This window comes from Pelodiscus sinensis, chromosome 18 (genome assembly GCF_049634645.1).
Source record: "Pelodiscus sinensis isolate JC-2024 chromosome 18, ASM4963464v1, whole genome shotgun sequence".
NCBI classification, from domain to species: domain Eukaryota; kingdom Metazoa; phylum Chordata; order Testudines; family Trionychidae; genus Pelodiscus; species Pelodiscus sinensis.
The window spans coordinates 24345831-24368044 of NC_134728.1; the positions used below are offsets into that span (position 1 = coordinate 24345831).

The 22214-nt window shown below is 53.8% G+C and overlaps 1 protein-coding gene across 2 annotated transcripts in view; it reads right to left on the minus strand.

Moving 5' to 3' along the window:
- Nucleotides 1-976: 976 nt before the first annotated feature.
- The window catches only part of SRC (SRC proto-oncogene, non-receptor tyrosine kinase), an 85488-nt gene continuing 64250 nt past the window's right edge, over nucleotides 977-22214 (minus strand). For both annotated transcript variants that reach the window (XM_075901306.1, XM_075901307.1), the window contains 9 exons: nucleotides 20066-20164; nucleotides 19042-19145; nucleotides 14227-14376; nucleotides 13138-13293; nucleotides 12226-12405; nucleotides 11152-11228; nucleotides 9978-10131; nucleotides 9066-9197; nucleotides 977-7907 (listed from right to left, as the gene is read on the minus strand). In XM_075901306.1, coding sequence (XP_075757421.1) covers nucleotides 7699-7907; nucleotides 9066-9197; nucleotides 9978-10131; nucleotides 11152-11228; nucleotides 12226-12405; nucleotides 13138-13293; nucleotides 14227-14376; nucleotides 19042-19145; nucleotides 20066-20164 — 1261 coding nt within the window. In that variant the 3' untranslated portion in view covers nucleotides 977-7698. The remainder of the gene's footprint in view (nucleotides 7908-9065; nucleotides 9198-9977; nucleotides 10132-11151; nucleotides 11229-12225; nucleotides 12406-13137; nucleotides 13294-14226; nucleotides 14377-19041; nucleotides 19146-20065; nucleotides 20165-22214) is intronic.

A 22214-nucleotide genomic window follows, 5' to 3' on the forward strand; every position in this document is an offset into this window, starting at 1 on the left:
CCTCAGTTACATGATGCAGCAGAGTTTAATTTTTGCCTGCCTTCTAAAAACCCATTCCAGCAAGGCCAAGGCATTCACTAAGGCTGCATAGTCCCCGAGGAGTACATCTGCGGGGAGCTGACTGGAAGAGTTCTCTGGGAAAATTTTGGTTGAGAGAAAAAAAAAAAACACACACACAAAAAAACCTGCTGCCCCTTTAAATGCTGCTCTCCCATTACTGCAACACCCCGCCCTCCCCCGGAAGACAGTCGCAACCCCCTTGGGGTTGTGCACCACTGGGCTACAGATGTGCTGTTGAAAAGGCAGTCTAGAGCTAATAGTCTGATGGGCCTTGGTAGTACAATGCCTGCTAGAATGTGCTTCTCAAAACAGATATTTGCCTTGATAAGTTTGAAAATTTAGGCTGATGGATGTGGGGAGATGGGGGAAAAATGAGGCTACCTAAAGAGATAGTTGTAGTGGGCCAGAGGCCAGCGACTCAACTAGTGTGAAACCTCCTAGCTCCCTTGAAGTCAATCACAAGTGTGCCCAAGTGTGCTAGCGTGAAGCCTGACTGTAGATTTGTAAGAGGCACTCTAGTATTGCTGAGAGGAGCCCTCGTTTATATTTGTGACATGACTTGCCCTAGCTCAGAGTGCTGCACACACAAAAAGCTGACCTTTTCATTCAGACACAAGATGCGAAGGGTTTTTTTCCGTGAGGTCTTTGTGTTTAATCAGACAAACTTCAAAGTATTTACACCAATATTGGAGTTTCAAAGACCCCCCCCCCCCCTGCTCCTCCTCCACAAATCTGGGGACTTTAGGTTTTCCAAAAAGTTTTATTAAAAAAAAGGAGAGAAAGGGGGCTAGATATTTAGACACTCAAAAGGCAGTGGGGGTGAGGAGCAGGGAAGAGGCAGATAACCATGTTCTCTGCATAGTCATCAGCCGGCAACTTTACAAAACACATTACAAGTGAAAACAGCAGAAGAATACCTTGTGCGGTGTAATTTATTTCCCTGAATCAATGCCAAAGAGCATCAGACTCATTAGGTTAAGAGACTCCTGTTTAGTTTATTGGCTTAAAAAATAAATTTGGCAACCACGATAGTAAGAGAGGAAAGTCTTCATCCTGCTGCCTCCAGGGTATTCGTCAGTTCCAACACCAGTATCCAGCCCTGAGACACAACAGAACCTAGGTCCCCTCGTGTCCACACACAGGAGGGTCACCCTGTTCTAGCACACTACAGCATGCACAATGGAGGAGGGTTCATCTGAACATGGGACAAGAAAAAAATTCAAGGAATCCTGCTCTATTCTTCTTCAGACTTGCCCAAGATAGGGAAAGAAAGCAACATTGTGGTCACTTCAATTATTAATAGTCATCATTATTGCTACACCAGCTGTCATAACGTCAGACAAGCACCGGAAACAACCAGTATTCAAGTCATTCTATTCCCCTGCCCCATCTTTCTTTAAAAAATGTACATACTGAAAAAGTTTGAATATGTACATCAGCTGTTTCATGCCCCACCCCACCTCTCCAGCCTGGTGTTCTTCAGCATATGCCTATTTTTGTTTCTGAAGCAATGATTTTGTCTTGGTGGTAGATGTTTAAAGTTCTGTTATATAAATTGTACATGCTTCATTGGCACAACACACATCTAATACGCCCCCCAACCACGTTCTCTGCACATCGGCAATCTTACCAAAAAAATAAGTGGAGGGGGGGGAACCTGATTTCTCTAGGAATTAAGGATTTCTCCACAACTGCTCAATGTATGCAAAAAGACACAGAACATTTAAAAGGTAACGAGAGTCCCTGCTCACGAATGCAGAAATCTAGACACAGTAATTGTCATGCTTTGCAGAAAAACTAAAAGGTCTAAGTCCAAAATTCACGTAAAGGATATACAGAACATTAACAGTCTTCTCATGAAGAAAGGCAGGGACTTTTCTTGGAGCTCAGGGGAAATGAAGTCTTTTCAAGATGTTTTTTAATATGTAGGTAATTAAAAAAGAGAACCAATTTTAATAAATAAGCGTGAGATGCAGGGCTGGGTTTGTGTTTTCACCACTCCCATTTTCACTGAGCTCCTAGAGGAAAAAATGCCTACATGGAAGAATCTGCTCCGGGAGAAAATGAACTACATTTCCCAGCATGCCCTGTTTTGGAAGAGACTGGCAGCAAAGCTAGATTGCCAGCCACATTTGAGGGGCTAGGTTGGGAAGACCCAATTATCTCACCCCTCTGCACCTGCTTCTCCCCCGCTGGACTGGGAAAGTTTTATGCTAAGGAGCTGAGGCCAGTCGATGGGAGCTGTGTCTTGGATTTCAGTGTGGCTGCAACAGCTCAGAAAGCGGCAGCTTTAAAGAGCATCTATAAACCCAGGCTGGATTCTTGCTTCACCTCGGTTTCTGACCCTAATGATTTTTATCACAAAGGCAAATCAGCAGTGCAGATGAGAAACGTGCGGTAAAGCTGATCTGTAAATAACAGGCGTGGGTTAGGCGTGGGTCAGGCTACCTCCAGGCTAGGTTCCTTGCATTGCAATATGAGCAGGCCAAGTTGGAGGGGACCAAAGGTCAGATCCCACTGGAACCAACATGAGTTTGGCACGGATGGCAGCGGAGGGAGCCCACGGGCACAGAGCCCTGCACGGATACACAGATGTGCATCGGCATCGGATCCGCAAAAATCTGCCTCGATCAGCGGCCACAGATGCAGCTCTGCGCAGGCTTGCAAGGTTCTCCGCCAGGGGCTGGGCTGAGGCTCCGAGGCACGGCCCCACCAGAGCCCAGTTGGGGAGAGCCACACAGGCAGCTATGGGGAGCCCGCCTGCAGTTGGGGACCTTCCACCTGCCCTTGGCCAGATGGGAAGCCTGGGGGGGGGAAGGGAGGAGGGCAAGGGAACAGCTGGGGCTGAGCAGTCCCCCCCTCTGCCCACAGGTGGAGGGGCTGCCGCAACTGGGCTCCACACTGGCCTGGCAGGCGGGTGGGGCTGTAGCACTGCCAGGGGGCTACTCAGTTTACCACAGCGGGGCTGCAGCTCCCAGCTGCACAGGTAGCTGTGGGGAGCTGCAGTGAACCTTCCACCTACTCTGGGCCAAGCAGCACCCCCACCCCCCGCTTGTTCCCTGTCCCCTGGCTCCTCACCTAAGGCAGATGGAGGAGCCACACCAGTTCTTCACAGCTGCCTGAGGGGCTCTTACCAACGGAGCCCTTCACAGGTACAAAATTGGTGCTGTCTGCAGAAATGCTCCACAGGTCTCAAGCGGCTACTTGTGGATCTGCAGTCGGTCCTCTCCACGATAGCCCTGGACACGTCTCGTGCCTCCCTGGCTCCAGCTGAGGGAGCGGTAGCCAGCCACTGCTGTCAAGACCTTTCTGCAACCTGAGGCTGAGCTGTTCCAGGGCCTGGCACCTGGCGGAGGTTTGGCTCAATTGCCCTAATGACAGAGAACGATCCCAACAGGGAGAGAGCTCTGGGAGCACGAAAAATACCAAACCCCACTTTGCTCCAGAGCCAGGCCACAGGCTGGGACAGTCGGGGGAAGCACATCAGAATCAATCACCCATGGCTTTGGTGCCTGTGTTTCTAGGGGGTGGGATTAATCCCAGCTTCCCGCCCTCCAGCCGGAATTTCTCCAGGGGAAGGCTTTGTGCCTGCCCAGCACTCCTGAACACTCCCCAGAGAAGATGGTTCTCCTCTGCACCAAGAGCGGGCATCTGAGACAGACCCAGCCCAGCCTGGCGCAGATCGGATGGGTCTGAACAATGGTGCCAGTCTGTCGCTCTGGGGACAGCTGGTCAGGAGTCACTCGCAGCCATGAGCCAAAGCCCCCCCCAGGACAGATGCCCCCTAAGGGAAGCAATTAGGACAGCATTGGCTCGGGATAGCTAAACTCTGGGCTTGGAGCACAGTCCCTCAGTTGCCAAGAGGGTTGGGTTTGGGGTGTTTTTTGGCACAGAGAAGAGCATCCAAAATACAGACAAATCGAGTGAGGACTATAAAAGTCTTGGGGGCAAATGGCAAAGAATTCCAGTTCCATCCACTTGCAGAAACCAGCGTTACCTTGGAAAAAAGACATGCAACTAATTTAACAGCTGGGGCTCCGGGGGAGCACCCGGGCAACTCGGGGCTATGTACAACACCAGGCTATTTTACAGCTCCTTAGACGTTTTCCCTTTTCAGACGGCATTACCCACCGACAGCTGCGAGGTGGCTCCAGTTGAACCACATCACTTCTCTAGAAAGGGGAGAGAAATCGGGCTTTGGTGGCTGCGTGGGCGTCACAGTCAGAGGTGGAGGCAGGAGCAAGATCGGCCACTGAAAACGGTCAGACTCGGAAACATCTCCAGCCTGTGTGTGTGGAGTAGGAAAGGGCAAGTCCAGCAACCCCCTCCTACTTCCCCACCCCACTGAGCGCTCTCCCCTCCAGAGGTGGGCCGAGCACACTCAGTCCTGCTCCAAGCACTGGCCGATCCCACATGGGGCCTGAGGAAGAAATCCATAAGGACTGTGTACGTGGGACCTTGCTTGGTGCATTTGGAGATTTGGGCTGACAGCCAGCCAGCTATCTTGGCCGTGGGCAGGGTGGTGTCTTGTGTGTTCTCTCCTGTCTTCGGCAAAGTGCCCACCCATTAACAACACTCTGCCATCATGGGCACCACTTGCTATTCCACCTCCCTGTCTCTCATTCTGACCACCCAAGTCTATCCCAAGTGTTCCTTTGGCTTAGCACTTTCACTGAAAGGCCGGGAGTAATCCCCAGGCAAACATCCCCTCTGCAGACTTCCTCCACTGTCCACTGGGGACCAGCCTCCGAGACACAGGTCATCCATTTGCAGTGTTGTCCTACAGCACAGTTAATGACAGGAATCCAAGTGCCGGGGCCAGCCCGGCTCTTATTGCCCTGCATACAATCCATCCACCTCCCTGCTCTCCTGCCAGCTCGAAGGAGGTGGAGAGTTGCCTACTGTAATCTCTCCTGCCCCATGACTGACTTGGCTCTAGATGGCCGATTAGCATCTCTTTTAGGGTAAGGGTCACCAGAAAACCCCCACTGACAGCAGGTTGGCCTAGAACTGGTATCTGAATCTGCCTTCCACCAGACCTCCCTGCCTGAGGAGAGCAGAGGAGAGATCTGGCAAGAAGGGATTCAGTCGAGATTTTACATCTACTGGACATAGTTTGCAAACTCAAGTCTGCAGTTTATTCACGAGTCTGATGAAAAATGCAAACAGCCACTTGCGTGTCAACTGCTATCAAAGCAGCCCAGGATTGCAGTAGGAAGTGAGGGTTCTTAGCACCTCACAGAGATAGACCCTTCCTCTTTCCTTTCCTCACCGAGGCCTAGACTAGAGATTGTACATCATTTCTGCATTCGGGGTCTAGTGCCAATTTGCAGCAAGGGCCAAGTAAGTAGGCCAGACACCAGTGCACACTGATGTTGCTTCCCTACCCTATCATGCTGCAAACGGGGTAGATACCAAGACCCTGCCAAAGCTCTCAGCTCCAGCTGTTGAAGTAAGGATGTTAAATTGCGGTGATTCAACTAATTGTGTAGTCGACACACATGACATTGACTACACGACTAGTCGATAAGGACCGCTCTGCAGGGCTGCAGCGGGGGCAGCTCCAGCCGCTGGCCTGAGGCAGGACTGAGCAGTCCCGGCTCGTGCCAGCTCCAGGAGCCGCCTGCGCCACAGCTCTGCATTTTAAATGCAGGAAGAGCCACTGGGCATTTGAAATACAGAGGTGCAGCGTCCCAGCCCAGCACGAGCTGGGACTGCTCGGTTCCGGCTTGCACCGAGTCCAGCAGCTTCTGCTCGTGGCAGCCAGCCTAGGCTGCTTGGTTGCAGCAGCCCTTCTGTGGGGGGCCCAGCTCCCCTGCTGGGACCCCCACAGACAGGGGCTGCTGCCGGAGCAGCCTCTGTCCACAGCAAGCCTCAGCCTGCCACAGGCAGAGGCTGTTTCCCAGCAGCCTCCTCTATCCCCCTCCTGCTGCGGGGCGGGAGGGAGCGAGTATTCAATTCTCCCATCAACTACTTTCTTACATCCCTATGCTGAAGCATGGGGTTGAGGGGAACCCTGCATTAGTGACCTTCTCCATGGCAGCCTTTTCCCAGACCCCCACCTGTACCCAGGGACACAGCCTCAGAAGCTGGGCCAAAGCAGGAGACTCCAGAGGCAGGGTCTGGAGTTGAGGAGATGCCCCCTGGCTGCTCATGACAAATTCTGGGAGTGAGGACAGAGAGGAAAGCCCCCTTTGCTCTCAGGCAGAATGGAGACTTCCCCTCTACAAGTAGTTCTTGAAACCACGGCCCCATGGAGCGAGGGATGCTGTCTTGGGATTCTCCTGAGCTTAGCCGCCTGCAGAGGATCAGACCACGGTCCTGGCCGGGCACAAAGAACCCAGCCAGTCAAAAAGCAGCAACTTTCCTGACTGGCAAAGTTGGGAGACCATCCAAGTGTCCCAAGAACAACTGTTGCCCCTGCTTCTCTAGCACTAAAATCCTTGGCGTAAACGAAGATGCATCTTAATGAGTGGAATGAGGAGACAGAGGGTCTGGCCGGGCATTCTCCCGGTGCACTGCTTAGGGTGCTGGCTGGAAGACCAGGGGTACTTGGTTGAAGAATACCCATCAAGCAATAGGGGGGTAGGCAGCAAGGATAGGAGAAAGGAGGCGTATCCTGCCCCACTGGCATTTGCCTTAGTGTGTCTCTAAGAAGTAGTCATCAAGATGACAAGGTTCCCTTTGCTGGGTGAGACAAGGCTGGAAGACAGAAACCTGCAGCTCAGGATATAACACGGTCCCAAAATGAGTCAGGAGGCATTGGCACCATGAGCAGCAACACTGAACACGAATGCAGCTGCAAGTGCAACTCAGCCACAAAGTCCTTCTCGCTCTCCAGTGGAGTCTTGCACGGGGAGAAAAATCACCTCAACAGCCTCCAGGTCTGTAGGCCACAGCCACCATCCCTGATCCAAACTCACATGTGCCAGGCCAGGGTGCTGGCGCTGGTGTCCCAAGGCCACCACCCTCTGCCCCAGCAGCACAGGGTGGTGGTGATCGAGTGACGTGCGCACTGAACTGTGGACGTCCTCTCTCTGGAAGAGTCTCTCAGTCTAAAACCACAAACGCTGCTGTAGCGAACTGCGGCCCCCTCTGCTCCGGGAGCAGAGAGGACTGGGGGAACCTTGTGCTGGTTTCAAAGGAAAGAGAGAGGCTGGAAGAGGCATGATCTGAGGTTGAAAGGTGTCCATCTGGAGCACTAGTGTCCAGTCCCAGCAAAGCCAAGTGCTCCAGTGAAAGCCTAGGCCATTGTTGTCTATTCCTTTCATTGCACTTCAGAACCACTAGAAGGAAGACGCCTGAAGGCCCCTCCAGCTTCTGCACAGACCTTCCCTCCTGGAAAGACTCCTCCTCCAATCTCCAGTCATGGCACACCGCCAATTCCCCTCCGACTGATCTCATATCAAAGGGCCGCACTTTGTTAAACACACACCATAAATCAGTACTTAGTGATCAGGAGAACCTAGCCCCCTCCACCTTGTGGGGCTCAAAGGCACCCAGTCTCATCCTCTGGGAGAAGAGCTAGTCCCCAAAACCAGGCTCTGCAAGGAGTTCTTGAGATGCGGTGTGCTGTGTGACATGTGCGGGGACACACCAGGAGAGCAAGGTCTTTGGCACCAGGAATCATTCCCACGTCTATAGGTTCTCGCCTGGCTGGTACTGGGGCTCTGTCGACGTGAAGTAGTCCTCCAAGAAAGCCTGCAGGTACTCAAAGGTGGGCCTCTCCTCTGGGTCCTTCCTCCAACACTGGCACATCAGATCGTGCAGGGATTCGGGGCACTCTGGAGGGCAGGGCATCCGGTAGCCACGTTCCACCTGGTCCAGCACTTCCCGGTTAACCATACCTGATAGCCAAGAGAGGGAAGAGTGAGACATACCACTCAGTGCCGGGAGAGATCTCAAAGGCTTGCTGACCCCCGGACCAAGCTACACAAAGATTTCAAGGACCTTCATGCCTGTAATATGCATCTGAAATTCTCTTTGGAGGCCCTGAGTGCTCACAAAGCACTGAAAACAGAAGACCCGCCAATGGGTCCCCTAACTAGAACCCTACTTTGCATTCCACTAAAGGATTGCTTATAATGTTGGCTTTGCTATGAACCTCATAGGGTGCCGAGACGTCACTGATTATCATGCCCACTTCACAGATGGGGAAACAGAGGCACACCAGGGTTAGCTGACATGGCTAAGATCACGTACCTAGTCTGTGACAGACCTAGGAACTGAGTCATGACCTTCTGCTAGCTACAAAGTCGCCAGCCCTGAATATACCACATACTCATGCCGAGTTTCTCCCCACCCCACCACGGCAGGAACGTGGGGAGAACTTGATCCAAGGCAGGGGGTCTGGGCAGGAGTGGCCTGAGGCCAGCTGTGGCAGCCGGCGCCCCTGCCTGCATGGCCATCAATGACCATGATATAATCACGGGCTGCCCCGGGTCTGGGGCTTCACTCAAGGCTCAGTGAACATCTTCTTCCACCCCCTTACTCTTTCCCACCATGGGGAAGGCCTCATTATCTGCCCCCATGCCTAAGCAGTGGCAGAAACACCACAGCAAGTTTCTCCATTGCAAAGATGAGCATAGGAGTCACCATGGCAACTTTAACAAATACACTGCTCCATCGATCAGCTGGGATCTGCCACAGCCTAAGCGGATACCAGATCCTGCCGCGGCCAATGACTGCACAGTCACTATAGATACCAGGAGGTTAGGGGGCATCTATGCTGAGGCCAGATCTATACTGGACCCGGCAGCTCAGCTTAAGGTACGCAACTCAAACAACGCAGAATACGTAACTGGAGTCGGCTTCCCATGAGCCAAGCGTGGTGGGAGGCCAATAGGGGCAAATGCTCTCATCGGCTTCCCTTACTCCTGGCAAGAGCAGGAGTAGCGGCCACCAGCAGGGGCACTCAAGTTCCATTTAGCAAGTCTTAACTAGACTCTTTAAATCGAACTCCGGAAGATCGATTGCAGCAGTGTCGAGTGACGACATGGCCTTACCTGGATATGGCACTCTGCCCTTTGTGGTCAGCTCAGTCAATAGGATTCCAAAGGACCAGACATCTGACTTGATGGTAAACCTGCCATACAAAGCAGCTTCTGGGGCTGTCCACTTAATGGGGAACTTGGCACCTAAGCAACAGCGAGAGAAAACAAGTCTCAGATGCCATCACACGGTGTGTCCACTTGAGAAGCCCACACCTGGAGAACCGAGGGGTCGTGACACTGCCATGGGGGTGAGTGCAGAGCTACTCTAGGTGGGAGTTTCTCCAGCCAGACTTGCAGACCTCTGTTCAGACGACTAGGCTACAAAAAAGCCTGACCCACCTGCAGTCAGTGGCACTAGTGACTGCGATTGTCCCCCACACTCCTTCCAAGGAAAGCAAGCACTGTATTAAGTTCCCCAAGGGTCCCAAGTCCTCTCCCCTTCACCTTCCAATGGCACCAGGAGGGGGAGCAGCGGGCGAGCAGGCGTCAAAGTGCGGGTTTCAAAGCACAGAGTACGTAGCAGCGAGCATGGGACTGTGACTGCAAACTCCTTAGAAGTGCTGGCTCAAGAGCCCTGCGAAGCCGAGTCCCCCAACATGTGTAGCCTGAGCTGCAGCCATGCAGGGTTCCCCACCGGCTATTCCCCACCTTCGGGGTCAAGGCATGAATTCAGTCTTCACCCCGTTTAAATACTTGGCACCTCTGCAGAGACTGCCAGGGCCAGCCTGCAGGAAGCCAGACAGGCCCACAAACAGCTGCTAGAGGGTAACAATTTTGGGTCATCCCAGAGCTGGGCTTGAATGTAGGAGCCTGAGCCACTTGGAAATGTGGGTTCTGTAGTGTAGGCCTCACTACTTTCCATTTTCCACAGCTCCCTCGGGCACCCGCACACAAAAGCTACGTGCCCCGTCCCGCTCCCCATACCTTGCCTGGCCGTGTACTCATTGTCCTCAATCAGCCGGGCCAAGCCGAAGTCAGCCACCTTGCACACCAGGTTTTCCCCCACGAGGATGTTGGCAGCTCGGAGGTCCCGATGGACGTAGTTCATCCTCTCCACGTAGGCCATGCCAGACGCGATCTGCAGCCCGCCCGGACAGTGCGCAGAGAAGGTTAGAAGAGGCAGGACGCTACGCCCAAGCACTAGCCCTCACTGTTTTACCGCAGTGTGGTGTGCAGCTGCCTCCAGGGCACGGCAAACGGCCCACACACCAGCAGCAACATGGGAGGCACTGACTGAGGCGGAAGGGAGGTGGTAAAGTGGGTCACACCCAGCTTACAGGACTTGGAAGGGGCTTGTAGTTATTTTGTAAGGCTTCCTCGGGCTAATGCAGGTTTGTGGGGGGATTGGGTCGGGGAGAGAAGAGACAGAAGCCTGGCAGTGATAAAGGATTTTCTTCCCACAGAGCCCCAGTAGTTTGGAGGCCTCTTCTACAGCAGCCAGGTCAGGGCAGTAAGACCTGGTGGGATCGGTCCAGCGGCAGGAGCCAAGCTGGGAACAAAAAGCCACAGTCGTCCTTGTGTCTGAGCCATAGAGTCAGGGCAACGGATCTAGCACAGGACCCTTCCCCTTCTCCAAGTGCTGTGACCCTCCAGACTGCTATTGCCTTTGACTGAGGAGGTTGCCGTAACAGCAACCCGAACCTGAAAGGCAGGTGACCCACAGTCTAGCACTTTCTAGCTCTACCCTCACCGTCCCGTTCCCAGGTCTCACCTGAGAGCAACTGTGGCAGAGAAACAGAGAGCAGGTAAGGGCAAGTGGGACAGAGGCCCTCCCCTTCTGACCAGATTCTTCCGCTCTCTGCCCCACCCCATGGCACTGTTGGCTTTGGACCACGTTACCCCCAAATGCAGAGGACAAGGACGTCTGAGGCAGCACCTCAAACACTGGGGGACATTTCACGTGGGTGCAAGCAAAATCCCGCTGGCCTCAAACTGCCCTTGTGGAGACTGCTCTGGTTGTCCTGTCCTCTCTGTCAGCTGGACCCCCACACCACACCCAGACCAGGCCTGACACGGCCCAAAGCCCGAGGGCTGCCCACAGTGGCCAAGGAGATAAAAGGGAAATTCCAATCGCAGCTCTCCAGTCAGCCAGACCCACCTGAGCCGCCATGTCCACCAGCTGGGGCAGCCGCAGATACTTGCCCATCTCCCCCTTCAGGAAATCCAGTAAGCTCCCTAGGGCAGAAAGGCACAGCCATCAGCTGCGGTTAGGAAGGAGCAGACACCAGACTCTCGGCGGCTTGACGGTGTTTGAGCATAACAGCAAAGAGGGGTCCTCATGCAGCGGCTCTTGGAGTGAGGGAATGATAGGGGGCGGGGGGAAGAGTCTTGTGCTAAACCAATCGGCAGCCACCCGGGATTTCTTTGCTGCACGTTACAGCCAGTTGGAACATGGCAGCAGCAGGGACAGAATCCAAACCCTCCTGCTCCATAAGACACAGACCCCTGCCTGCTGAGCTAAAGAACAATCTGCCAGCAGGATGGGGCCTATGACACACGGAGCAGCTCCAGTTCCATGCAGTAGAGGGCAGGAGTGCCTGCACCATTGTGAGGCAAGAGATTAAGGCCCAGAATTGGGCGTGGTTATTCCTCACTTCACAACCTGCGGCGCCCGCCCCTAGGGTTGTCCACTATTCCGGGAGATTTTTTTCCCCCCCAACATGACCTTATGCCACTTTCTTAAAATATCCTATTAACATTTCCAAGATTGCTTTCAATCGTCACCAGGAGATGGATTCCAGGAGACTCCAGGCCAGTCCTGGAGAACTGGCAACTCTACCCGCCCCTCCCCATCAGCTCCCAAGCAGGCAATCTCCTTATCCCTCTGTTCCCCAGCGTTTCCCAACCCTCCACCTAACTCTTCTCACTAACAAAAACTGCACACTGCCAAGGGCAGGTGCCTCTGCGAAACACCCAGCACGCTTTCTGTGGAGCAATGGGTAAGACTGCTTAGCTGGCTGGGTCCATTATAGGCCTCCACCTCCGCCCACTGGAATCTGGCTTTCCGCGTACGAGAGCGAATCCGTTTTAAGAGAGATTCCTTCCGGCACCTGCTGGCATCCAGTGCAGCTTGCCCAAAGCCGCTCTCTGCTCTCACAGTAGGTTTAGTTCCACTAGGATGAAGTTTCTCAGCTATCAGAGCCCAGGGCTGCCCCAGGGATCATGCACTCACCTTTGCTCATGTACTCGGTTACAATGTAAATGGGCTCTTCGGACACCACAGCGTACAGCTGAACCAGCTTCTCATGACGCAGTTTCTTCATGACCTGGGCCTCCTGCAGAAATGCCTCCGGAGACATGGTGCCAGGCTTCAGCGTCTTTATGGCCACCCTGGTGGTGCCATTCCAGGTCCCTGGAGATGAAGCCAGAGCCCGTGCATGAAGCAGCTGCTTGAGGATTAGGCATTGTCTCTACAGGTGCTCATCTAGCACAGTGCTGTGCCTGGCACCCAGTCGCCCCGGCACAGCCGGGTTATGCCGTGACACACCATCAACTGGACGTGCAGGGATGCGGCTGCACCAGCCCTCGCTCAGGACAAGCCTGCGAATTGCCACATGCCTGGATGCCCTAAGAGCCTGAGCCTAACTAGCAAAGGGAGAGCTGCCGATTTCACTGCTCCCCACCCAGCTTCACTGCCGATTTCACTGCTCCCCACCCAGCTTCACTGCCGATTTCACTGCTCCCCACCCAGCTTCACTGCCGATTTCACTGCTCCCCACCCAGCTTCCGCACTCCCTGGCCTGCGCTCAATGGCTCTCTGCGGTGGTAGACGTTACACCCTTCCAGCCCTGTGTGGTGAGCAGGCACGCCCTGGGAGCAGCTTCAGCACTGGGGACGCTACGTGCCACTTCAGTGAGCACCCCCCCCAGATGGGACACGCCAGGAAGGAAGGATCCTGGGTGCCAGGAAGGAAGGTTCCCCAGTTACTGCAAGAAACGACAACGGCTAAAACTCCTATTCTCTCCTCCAGCCCCGGCTGCCAGAAATCCAGCTGGCTCACAAACCAGTCAAGAAGAGCAGAGACTTCACGGTCCAAGCACCTGCTGCCGCAGCCTCCGGCATGTGACTTTGGAGCAATCCTTACCCATCCACACTTCTCCAAAGCAGCCTTGTCCCAGCTTCACCTCCAGGCGCAGAGACTCCCTGGGGATTTCCCAAGCATCCTTTGCCAGCCCTTGTGTCTGGGGCTTGGACGTTGGGCACACGTTTGTGAGACGGTGGCACAAGCCATCAGCATGTTCTGGCAAGGGGGAGAGACAGGCATCGGGGGGAGGCGTTTAGAGACGCAGCATCTTCACTACAAGTCTTACCAGCACCAGCGCTGCAGAGTCTGTTCCGATCATCAGCCCCCGGCCTTCTCACTTCAAATCCCATGATTTGACTCTTCCCCATTTTATTTCAGCGGGAAGGGTGCCTGGGACCCTTTGGCCTAGGGTACGACACTGCATTGGGAAGACAACACCCCCTCCACTCCAAATGGAGTTTGCCATCCACGACTTGCCTGCTACAGCATTTGGGCCATATGTCTCTAGGGAGAATTTCTTTGCACCACAGCGGGGAGGCAGAACACTGTCTTTCTTCCTTGATAATGCCCCCGTAACATCTCGTGTCTGCCTCCCTGCTGAGATGCGCCTTCTCCTTAGGAGACAAGGGCTAGCGCAGCAGGTAGAAGAGGCAGCAGCCCTGTCTAACCCTGACTGGGGCAAGTCTAGAGCGAGTGGGGTTGGATATCAGAAACTGCAGGAGTCTTGTCTACGCTAGGGTCCCATCAGTGCAGCCACTGAGGGAGCTGCACCCCACCCCATTGCCAAGGAGACGACCAATAGAGTCTCAATTCACATGCAAGGCTTATGTAGCCTGGCCCCACCTATAGCTGTGCGCTTCGGGGTATTCTCCTCTGATGTCTCCCGCCATCAATGCTGTGCTTTGACCAGGCTGTTCCCCATACACTTACCCATCCCTCACCTCTCCAGCAGTCCTCCTCCCCTCCTTCAAGCCCTGTTCTTGGGGCAATATACCCCCTCCTCCATCATTACTAACCCACGGGCCCTGGGTTTCCGGAGCTGCTCTCCCAGGCCTTGCTGCACTGTGCACAGGCCATAAAGGAACGCAGGGCAGGGAACGGGTCTCAGCTGCATTCTGTACAATCTAATACCCATCTCACGCTACCTACTGGAGTAATAGGCCACCAGCTGCTGCAGGCTGTTGAACTGTGTGCGGGAGGTGATGTAGAAACCACCGCTGTCCAGCTTGCGGATCTTGTAGTGTTTCACGTTGAGCCCCTTGGCATTGTCAAAGTCAGAGACCGAGAGGCAGTAGGCACCTGTGGGAAGAAGAGGTGCATCTTAGTCCTTCTGCCCTGGAGACGCCCTGTTCCGCAAGGGGGACACCCCAAGAGCAGGGGGATATGAGCAATTATAACACCGCCTTCCTCGGAGGTTCACAGGAAGGAAACGGAGGGGAAAGGGCCGAGGCTGGGGCACTTGTAACTCGGTTGATGGGGGAAGAACTGAAGAGGCCTAAGGCAGCCAATGAGGGAATAATTGAAGAGCCAATGCAAACAGCTATTAGTTGTGCCAGCTGCACCCTGCTTCCTTCCTGGTGCTTTGCCTCTGCAAGGCGTGGAGATACAGCCCTGCCGACGGTGCCCTCCCACGGGGAAGCTGGATCCCACGCCCCTGGAAGAGATTCTGGGCATGCCAGTGCAATGGGATGGCGACTTCACAGCAGGCCCATGGGGGGCAGGGGAGAAGAAGGGGTGGGGAGATCAGGCGCTGTTTCCTTCGTACAGAGCAGCAGGCAAGGTCAGCACCAGTGAAGGCCTCCAGTTATGTTTGCTCACATAGGGAGGCCATCAAACATCATCCACTGAACAGCGTGGGGGTCACAGTAATACTGGGAGAGCTTCATGGAGCAATCACTGAGCCGCTCAGGCAGCAATGTGAGTGATTCACTGCCTTGTCTGTGCCAGGCCAGTGTCCCGGAGTGATGCTAGGAAGTGCTGGGGGGCTTGGCAGAGGTGCCATGGAGGAAACATAAGACCTGGCTTTAGGCCACTGCACGGTCATTAACCCTCAGTGTTAGTTCGAGTGTGTACATGGCACCTCCCTGAATTCCCCCTGCAGCTCCTCCTGGATACCGTCCCTTCACTCCTTTCCACACTGGCCTGCAGTGCTGCTAGGTGGCCAGTTCACACACCGCAGGATCACACACGTGCATCACACCCACTCACACGGGCGTCTTGGTTCCAGTTTCACTGGACTGCCTCAACCGGGCACAAGAGTGGAGGGGAAGGAAGATGAAACGAGCAGTTTGGAACTGAGGGGGACACAAAGGGCAGGTGCCAGCCAGTCACTTCCCTTTCAACGGGCACACTGCTCTGCAGCAGAACGCACAGGGAGAGGCACACTGTTCTGGTGCGATGTCTAGGAGCAGCTGGCCCTGCCCTCACCTCCCTGTGAGGAAAGAAAAGAAGGTGCCTCCCTGTTTGATTTATGAATAGGAAGAGGGGAAACAGCTGGCAAAGGAGAACGTGACCTCGGGAGCCTGCTAGTGCTGGTTGGGTTGGCAACGGGGCACGCTGCCATACGAGAGGAGCCAAGATGAATGCACGACTGGGAAAGGCTCCAGACAATAATAAAAGCAACGAAGGAGGAATCTGCCGAGGCAGGAGCGAGCCAAATCCCAGTTACCAGAGAGAGGACTAGCTGGGTTGGGAGAGCACCCTGAGGGCTCCGTGTCCCCCTTTCTGACAGGACGCAGTCGTGCGTTGTGCTGCTATAGGCCTCAGATAGGTGGGTAACAAGAGGGACACGTCCCACAGGCTAAAAATTGTGTTTAAAACCAATCCGCTTCTCAAAGGAAGGGCCCACACGAATCTCCAGACCCCACCTCCCTCCAGCTTAGGAGGGCCCTGGATTCTGGAGTTCAGTGGGGGGCAAGTCTGCAGGGGAAGGTTGGTGCTTTATTCATATTTTCACTGGCATTAAAAAAAATAAAAAAATAATGCTGAGTCTAAGACGTGTTTTCCGGAGCTCCCAGACCTACATTTGGGGCCCAAATTAACATTAATCATTAACAGATGCACCAACCCAAGTGTTCAAAAATAATGAGTCAGCCTCCCCCCCAGAGAGCCATAACATTTTTTAAATGAAAAAACCCCCCCAAAGTCTATTATTTGCCTTCTGATGCGTGAGTCTGTAGGGGCAGGCGGAGCAGAGAGGGAGCCCGGTTTCAAGCTTTTCTTTGCAACCAGGAAGCGTTAATAAACCCCCAAATGTTTCTAAACAATCCTACGATTCCAGGAGCTGGGACTTCGTTGTGAGGCCTGCAATATTGGCTGATTCCCCTCTTCCCCCCTCGTAACATCATGGGAGCTGGCACACCCTGCATGAAGCCTAAAAATACCCTTGAGAAGTGCAACGCCATCTGTGCAGATGGGGAAACTCAGGCAGAGCAATAAAGCAACTGGAAGGTCTCACTCAAGCTAGTGGCCAAGTTAGGAAGAGAATCCATGTGCCCTGGCTCCAGGCCTGAACCGTAGAAACACGTAGTCTTCTTAGCAGCAACCTGGGCCTCAGTTCCTAGTCTGCAAAATGGGGATAGTCACCCTTCTTCTGTCCAATCTATTTAAATGCTAAGCTCTTGTCGGCAGGGATGGCCTTCCTAAGTGTTGGTACAGAGCCCCAGACTCTGGCGAGATCTTAGCCACTACCAGGTCACGTTACCAGTGCCACCTTCCGCCCAATGATGAGTGCACAACAGAAGAGGGAAAGCGACTCTGGTACACTTAGGCAGGGCTGCGGAGAAACTTGCCAGGCCCCTGGGCAAGGTGGGAGGGGGCTCGGATCCATGCTCGAAGAAGGGGCAGAGCATTGGGCAGAAGGTGGGAGGGGGCTGGAGCTAGCCTCCTCCTGCCAGCCCTTTGGAGTGCCTGGAGCATGCTGCACAAGGCTCTGGCTGCTGTTGCAGTAGTGGCGGCGGCAGCTAGGAGCCCTAGGTCCTTTTAAATCACTGGGCCCCGGGGCAACTGCCCTCTTTCCCCCCCGCCCCCGCTCTATTGGTGGCCCTGCACATAAGCTACACTTGCACTTGGTGCAATTCCCACCTTGCCCAAATTCTAGCTCAAGTCTACACAATTATTTTTAGTGCAGTTGTGACCCATATCTTCCTGAGAGATGCTTCTGATAGGATTCTAGCATTTCTGCCCTGGCCAATCCCATCCCTCGGGGCAGCCTCGCCTCCCCTCCCTTCCCTGGACCCAGCCTGCCTGCTCTACGGAAAGTCGCAGGAGTGTCTCTGGATTCAAGGATGCTTTTGTTATGCCCTAGGCAGGTTCCGAGGCCCCAGCCTTGGAACCTGTCTGGGAAATATCAAAGAAAGTCTTTGCATCAAGAGATGCTTTTCAGCAGAGCTACTGCAGCAGCATCTGAGGCTGGGCCCCTAAGCAATTGTTCCCTTTGGGTATGTCTAAACTAGCTCGGTAGTTCGAGCTAGGTAGGCAAATGAGGGCAGCCGGAGTTGCAAATGAAGCCCGAGATTTAAATATCCCGGGCTTCATTTGCATCTTCCCGGGAGTTGCCATTTTTAAATCCCCCTTAGTCCGAACTCTGTGCCCACGGCTACACACAGCATGGAGTAGGTAGTTCGAATTAGGATCTCTAATTTGAACTACCGATACACCTCGGATATTTAAATCCCAGGCTTCATTTGCAACTCCAGTTGCCCCCATTTGCCCACCTAGCTCGAACTACTGAGCTAGTATAGACATACCCTCCGTGTCCCATCAGCAGGCCTGCTGCTGCCCATACTTCCCCAGCAACACTATTTCTAGCACGCTAACTCAATGAAAGCTTGGTGAGCATCTGCAGGCCAACCGGGAATCACGTGCCCAGCTCCAAACCTGAAGCATACAGGGCTCCCTCTAGAGGGAAGGTTGCTCCGTAAGCTTCCACATGCCCCTGTGTCTACCAGGCCCAAACTTCACCATCCCTGCCAGCAGCTTATGCCTGCACATAGAGCTTGGGGCCTGGGACTGTGCTTTCCACAAGCAGCTTGGAGACCGCGTCAGAGCTCAGCCAGTTAATAGTGTCAGACACACAACATTCAACTCCCCCTCCATCCCCGTTCCATTAGCTTATTACCACACCCCCAAGTGTAGGTCTCTGCATGACTCCGTAGAGGAATTGTGCTGCTTGCACTGAGCGTGCCCGGATCAGAACAAGGCTGGTAAGATCGCAGCACATACAAGCAGCCAGAGCGGATGTAATTCACGCCCCGGCTCTCTGCCGCTGCCGGGGTACAAGCTAGACTGCCCCTCCCCCCAGCCAGACCCCCACACGGTCTCCATGAAGCAGCTCGAACCCAATGGCCCCTGGCATTACAGGAAGGAGGGAACTGCAGAGTTCCCCGTTGCCATTGGTTACCCAGCTATTCCCAGCTGAGTGACCCAGTTTTTGCGCTGTTCTCCCGGAGGGGGAAAAAGGCGAGCACAAGATCGGAGACTGTTTACACCCGACGTGTCAATCCCAGCCGCTCTCAGCCAATCACCTTGGGGGGGGGGGGAAGGGTAGAAGGAACTGCCCATTGAAACAGGCTGGCTGAGCGAGGAGATTCAAAACACAAGGGGTTAAAAGCCGGAAGGGTCAGTTCTATCTGTTGGTACAGGACAAGGGGCTGTGGGAATGCTGTAGATAGGCTGCCCCTTTAGCCACAGGACAGGGGGCACGATATGGGGTTGAGGGCACAGAGAACCCCTGTTCCCACTGGGGCGGGGGGCTCTCCGCAATGCCAGCTGGCATCTCCCCATTCCGCCTTTGCGAGAGGAAACGCCGAGCCCATGGAGATGCCTGGCCCCAGCAGACTAACCCCCCATCCTCTTGTGCCTCCACACACCCACCACAGCATCACGTAAGGATGGTTCTCCAAGACTTAACCTGCCTGCGAGGCTCTCGTCATGGAGCTAAGGGCCTGCTGGGGACCCTCTTACCTTTGGTGGTTTCACTCTCCCTGACCAGGAACGTTCCTCGGGGCGTCTCAGAATTGAGCAGCAGCCGCTCTGACTCCCGGCGAGTGATCTTGCCAAAATACCACCTGGAAGAGCGAGGAACAGATCAGCCTAAAGAAATCCCCCTGGACTTAGACCCTCTTCTACTGCTACCACCTTGTAGCGAGTGATGCCCCAACGTCTCCTCCCTCTCAGCTCCGACTGCTAGAGCCAAGGGCTGCATTAACAGCCAGAGGCATCCCATGGAGCTCCCAAACCCCAACGGCCAGGGATCTCTTGGGAAAGATCTAATTAGGTACATTGCAAAACCCTACCCCCAAAATCACAGAAAAGAAAAGTGACTGCCTAATTGAAGTGTCCGTCAAGGCATCCCAGCCCAGTGTTACTGTAAGATCCCTCCCCAGATGTGGAGCAGCAAGTGTGTGTTATTTTCACGGGGTAGTGGGAGCTATGGGAGTGCTTGCAGCTATGTGCAAATGGGAGGCTGTGAGACTTGGGATTAGCCCTACCAAGCCTTCAAGCATGGTGTGTGCAACCCATCATGGCAGATTTACATAAAAATTAGTACTGCAGCCAAATTGCACGTGCCTAGTTTGCACAGACCTCCTGTGCAATTGCATGCACAAATAGAGGCACTGCAGGTGCAAACGTGCCTACTGGCGTGCAGCCATCTAATTTGCATATGCAAACTAGTTAATATTTGCATATGCAGCTAAATGCTTATGTGGCTTGAAAAGAAATGAGATCTTCTAGGGCCACATCTACTACACAGGACCATCTCTTCACAATTGCTCAAGATGGATATCACAGTATATGGCATGAAAACATATCTTGTCTTCACATTTGGCACTGAGCACGCCCAGGAAAACCAACACAATGTTTAAGAGAGTGGCAAGCTCAAAAAGCCCACAAAGGCCTTTCCGAGGCTACACAAATGTCTGGAATAAAACAGACTTGGCAGGCGGCGTGTACTGTTCCTTTAAACTGTCTAAAAAGTTTCAATTACTCTTCAGCCTGGATGGAGTCTGAGGGTGCGACATAGTTACTGGGGATGTAGCCGGTTTGTCCTGTCGTGAGGGAGTGTGCCAGCCACCAGTCCCCTTCCCTAGAAGAGACAAAGAGAGGGAGAGAGGAGACACATTCAAAAAGAGGAACGTCTCTAGAAGTGAAGTCTCCCCTCCTACCTCCCCACACGCAGCTGACAACCAAGAGATCACAGAGTCCCAGGGCTGGAGGTATTGCGAACAAACAGGCAACCCTGGTCCCTTCAGGGAAGTCAACAGCACCAGCCTTATTTCCAGCCTAGTTCTTCTAGACTGTTTTTGCTTAGGCCACTGTTCGGCACCCACAGCTTTACTGAACTGGGAGAAGGAACCCACAGCTGCAATCGGACTGGACTGAAATAGGATTTAGAGTTAGCAGGGCGCGGGACATGCGCTCCAAGGTTCAGGGAGAGTTAGTTCAGGTTGGAGTCTGGGGGCCCACCTAGAGCCCCAACCTTCCCACCTTCTCGAACCCAGTCCTCCAAGATTAACCTGAAGTTAAAGATTGTGTCATGTAATGAAACCTCCAGGAATATGCCCAAGCCAAAGTGGCAACCCTAGTTCGTTGCACAGATGAGCAGCTGAATTTGTTGGCCCACTGAATCATCACTCTTTGCTCTCAATATTATTTTTACCATCAAGCACAACTGCTCCCTCCAACAGTCACTAGAAATTCACCTTTAAGTGCCATCTGCAAGGGCACGTTACAAACCCTGGGGGCAATATCCAAGCTAGAAGGGGGACTAAAGGCAGAGGTTTGCTCACAGAGGGCCGAGGTTGAAGTGCTGAGACCCTGCAACTCCCATCAATTGGGGGGGGGGGGGAGTTACAATTGCTCACCACCTCGGACGATTTAGCCCCTAGTTCTTTTGGGCTCGGATTTACTGCACCAAACAAGAGGCAGATACTGAACCCTGAATAGGCAGAGGGCCCTGATCCTCCGCAGCCTCAAGCATTTGCTTGGATGTTGTCACTGACCAGCATAACAGCTGCACAGGGGAGCCAACACTCTCCACAGGCCACTGATCAAGGTGCATGTGGGGAGACCAGCTCCAGGGTTCCCAGAGGGGGCGGGGCATTAATGGGGGGGGCGGAGCCAGAGGCAGCCAGCCCTCTGCGTTGCCCAGAGCATGGCAAGCTGCCCCTCCCTCCCCAGCCCTCAGAACCACTCTGAGCACACAGCGCAGTGTGGTGCTCTGGCCAAGATTTAATGGGCCAGGGGGTCAAATAAAATGGCATTGCTGAGTTAACCAGTGTGGCTACCACGTTGATCCCATAAGGTGTGCAATGGCCATAGTTGCTGTGAGATCACCCTCACATATACACAGGCACAGGTGACAGCCTTTTAAATAAGGAAACTCCTTACTTAAAAAAAGCACATCAGACACCCACTGAAAATACCTTTGGAGCCATCTGAATTTGAACCAAGTCTGGCTGAAGGGTGAAGCACTGGAAATCCAAGAGAGCAGAAAAAACAAGGAAGCAGAGAAGGAAAAGGAAAAAACAAGAACAGAAAAAAGCAGTGACAATAAAAAATAAAGTGGGCTGGCAAAGACGGTAAGCAACAAGGAGGAAGAGAGGGGGAAAAAGGGAAGTGATGGAGTGTGAGAGATGCGTGATTGAGGCATGAATAGCACTCAGAAGGGCTTGATCTTTTGAATGCACTGGGAACAGGAGGGTCCTGTTTCAGGTCATCTCACCCTATCACTGATGCTGTCTCAGGGGCTTACATGACTGGGGGAGGAGCTTTCCCAGCAGAAACAGATCCATGCCTAGGTGCCTCTCTGTGGGGGCTCTGGGTCTGCAGCAGTGTTCCCTCTAATCTTTTCTACCCATGTGCACATTTTTTCCATCCATGTGCAGAAAAATGTGTTTCTGTGCACCAAGACACGTGCATGTGCACCATCCCTTGAAACACGCAGCTACCCGTGAGTGCACGGCTAATCAGCTGGGCGGCACTGGTGAGTGCACTGCTAATCAGCTGGGCGGCACTAGTGAGTGCACTGCTAATCAGCTGGGCGGCACTGCCATCTCTCCTGAGTGGCTGCACAAGGGGACACTGGTCTGGAGAACCACAGCCGCAGCAGTTTTGTGCAAGACTGGCAGCTCAGG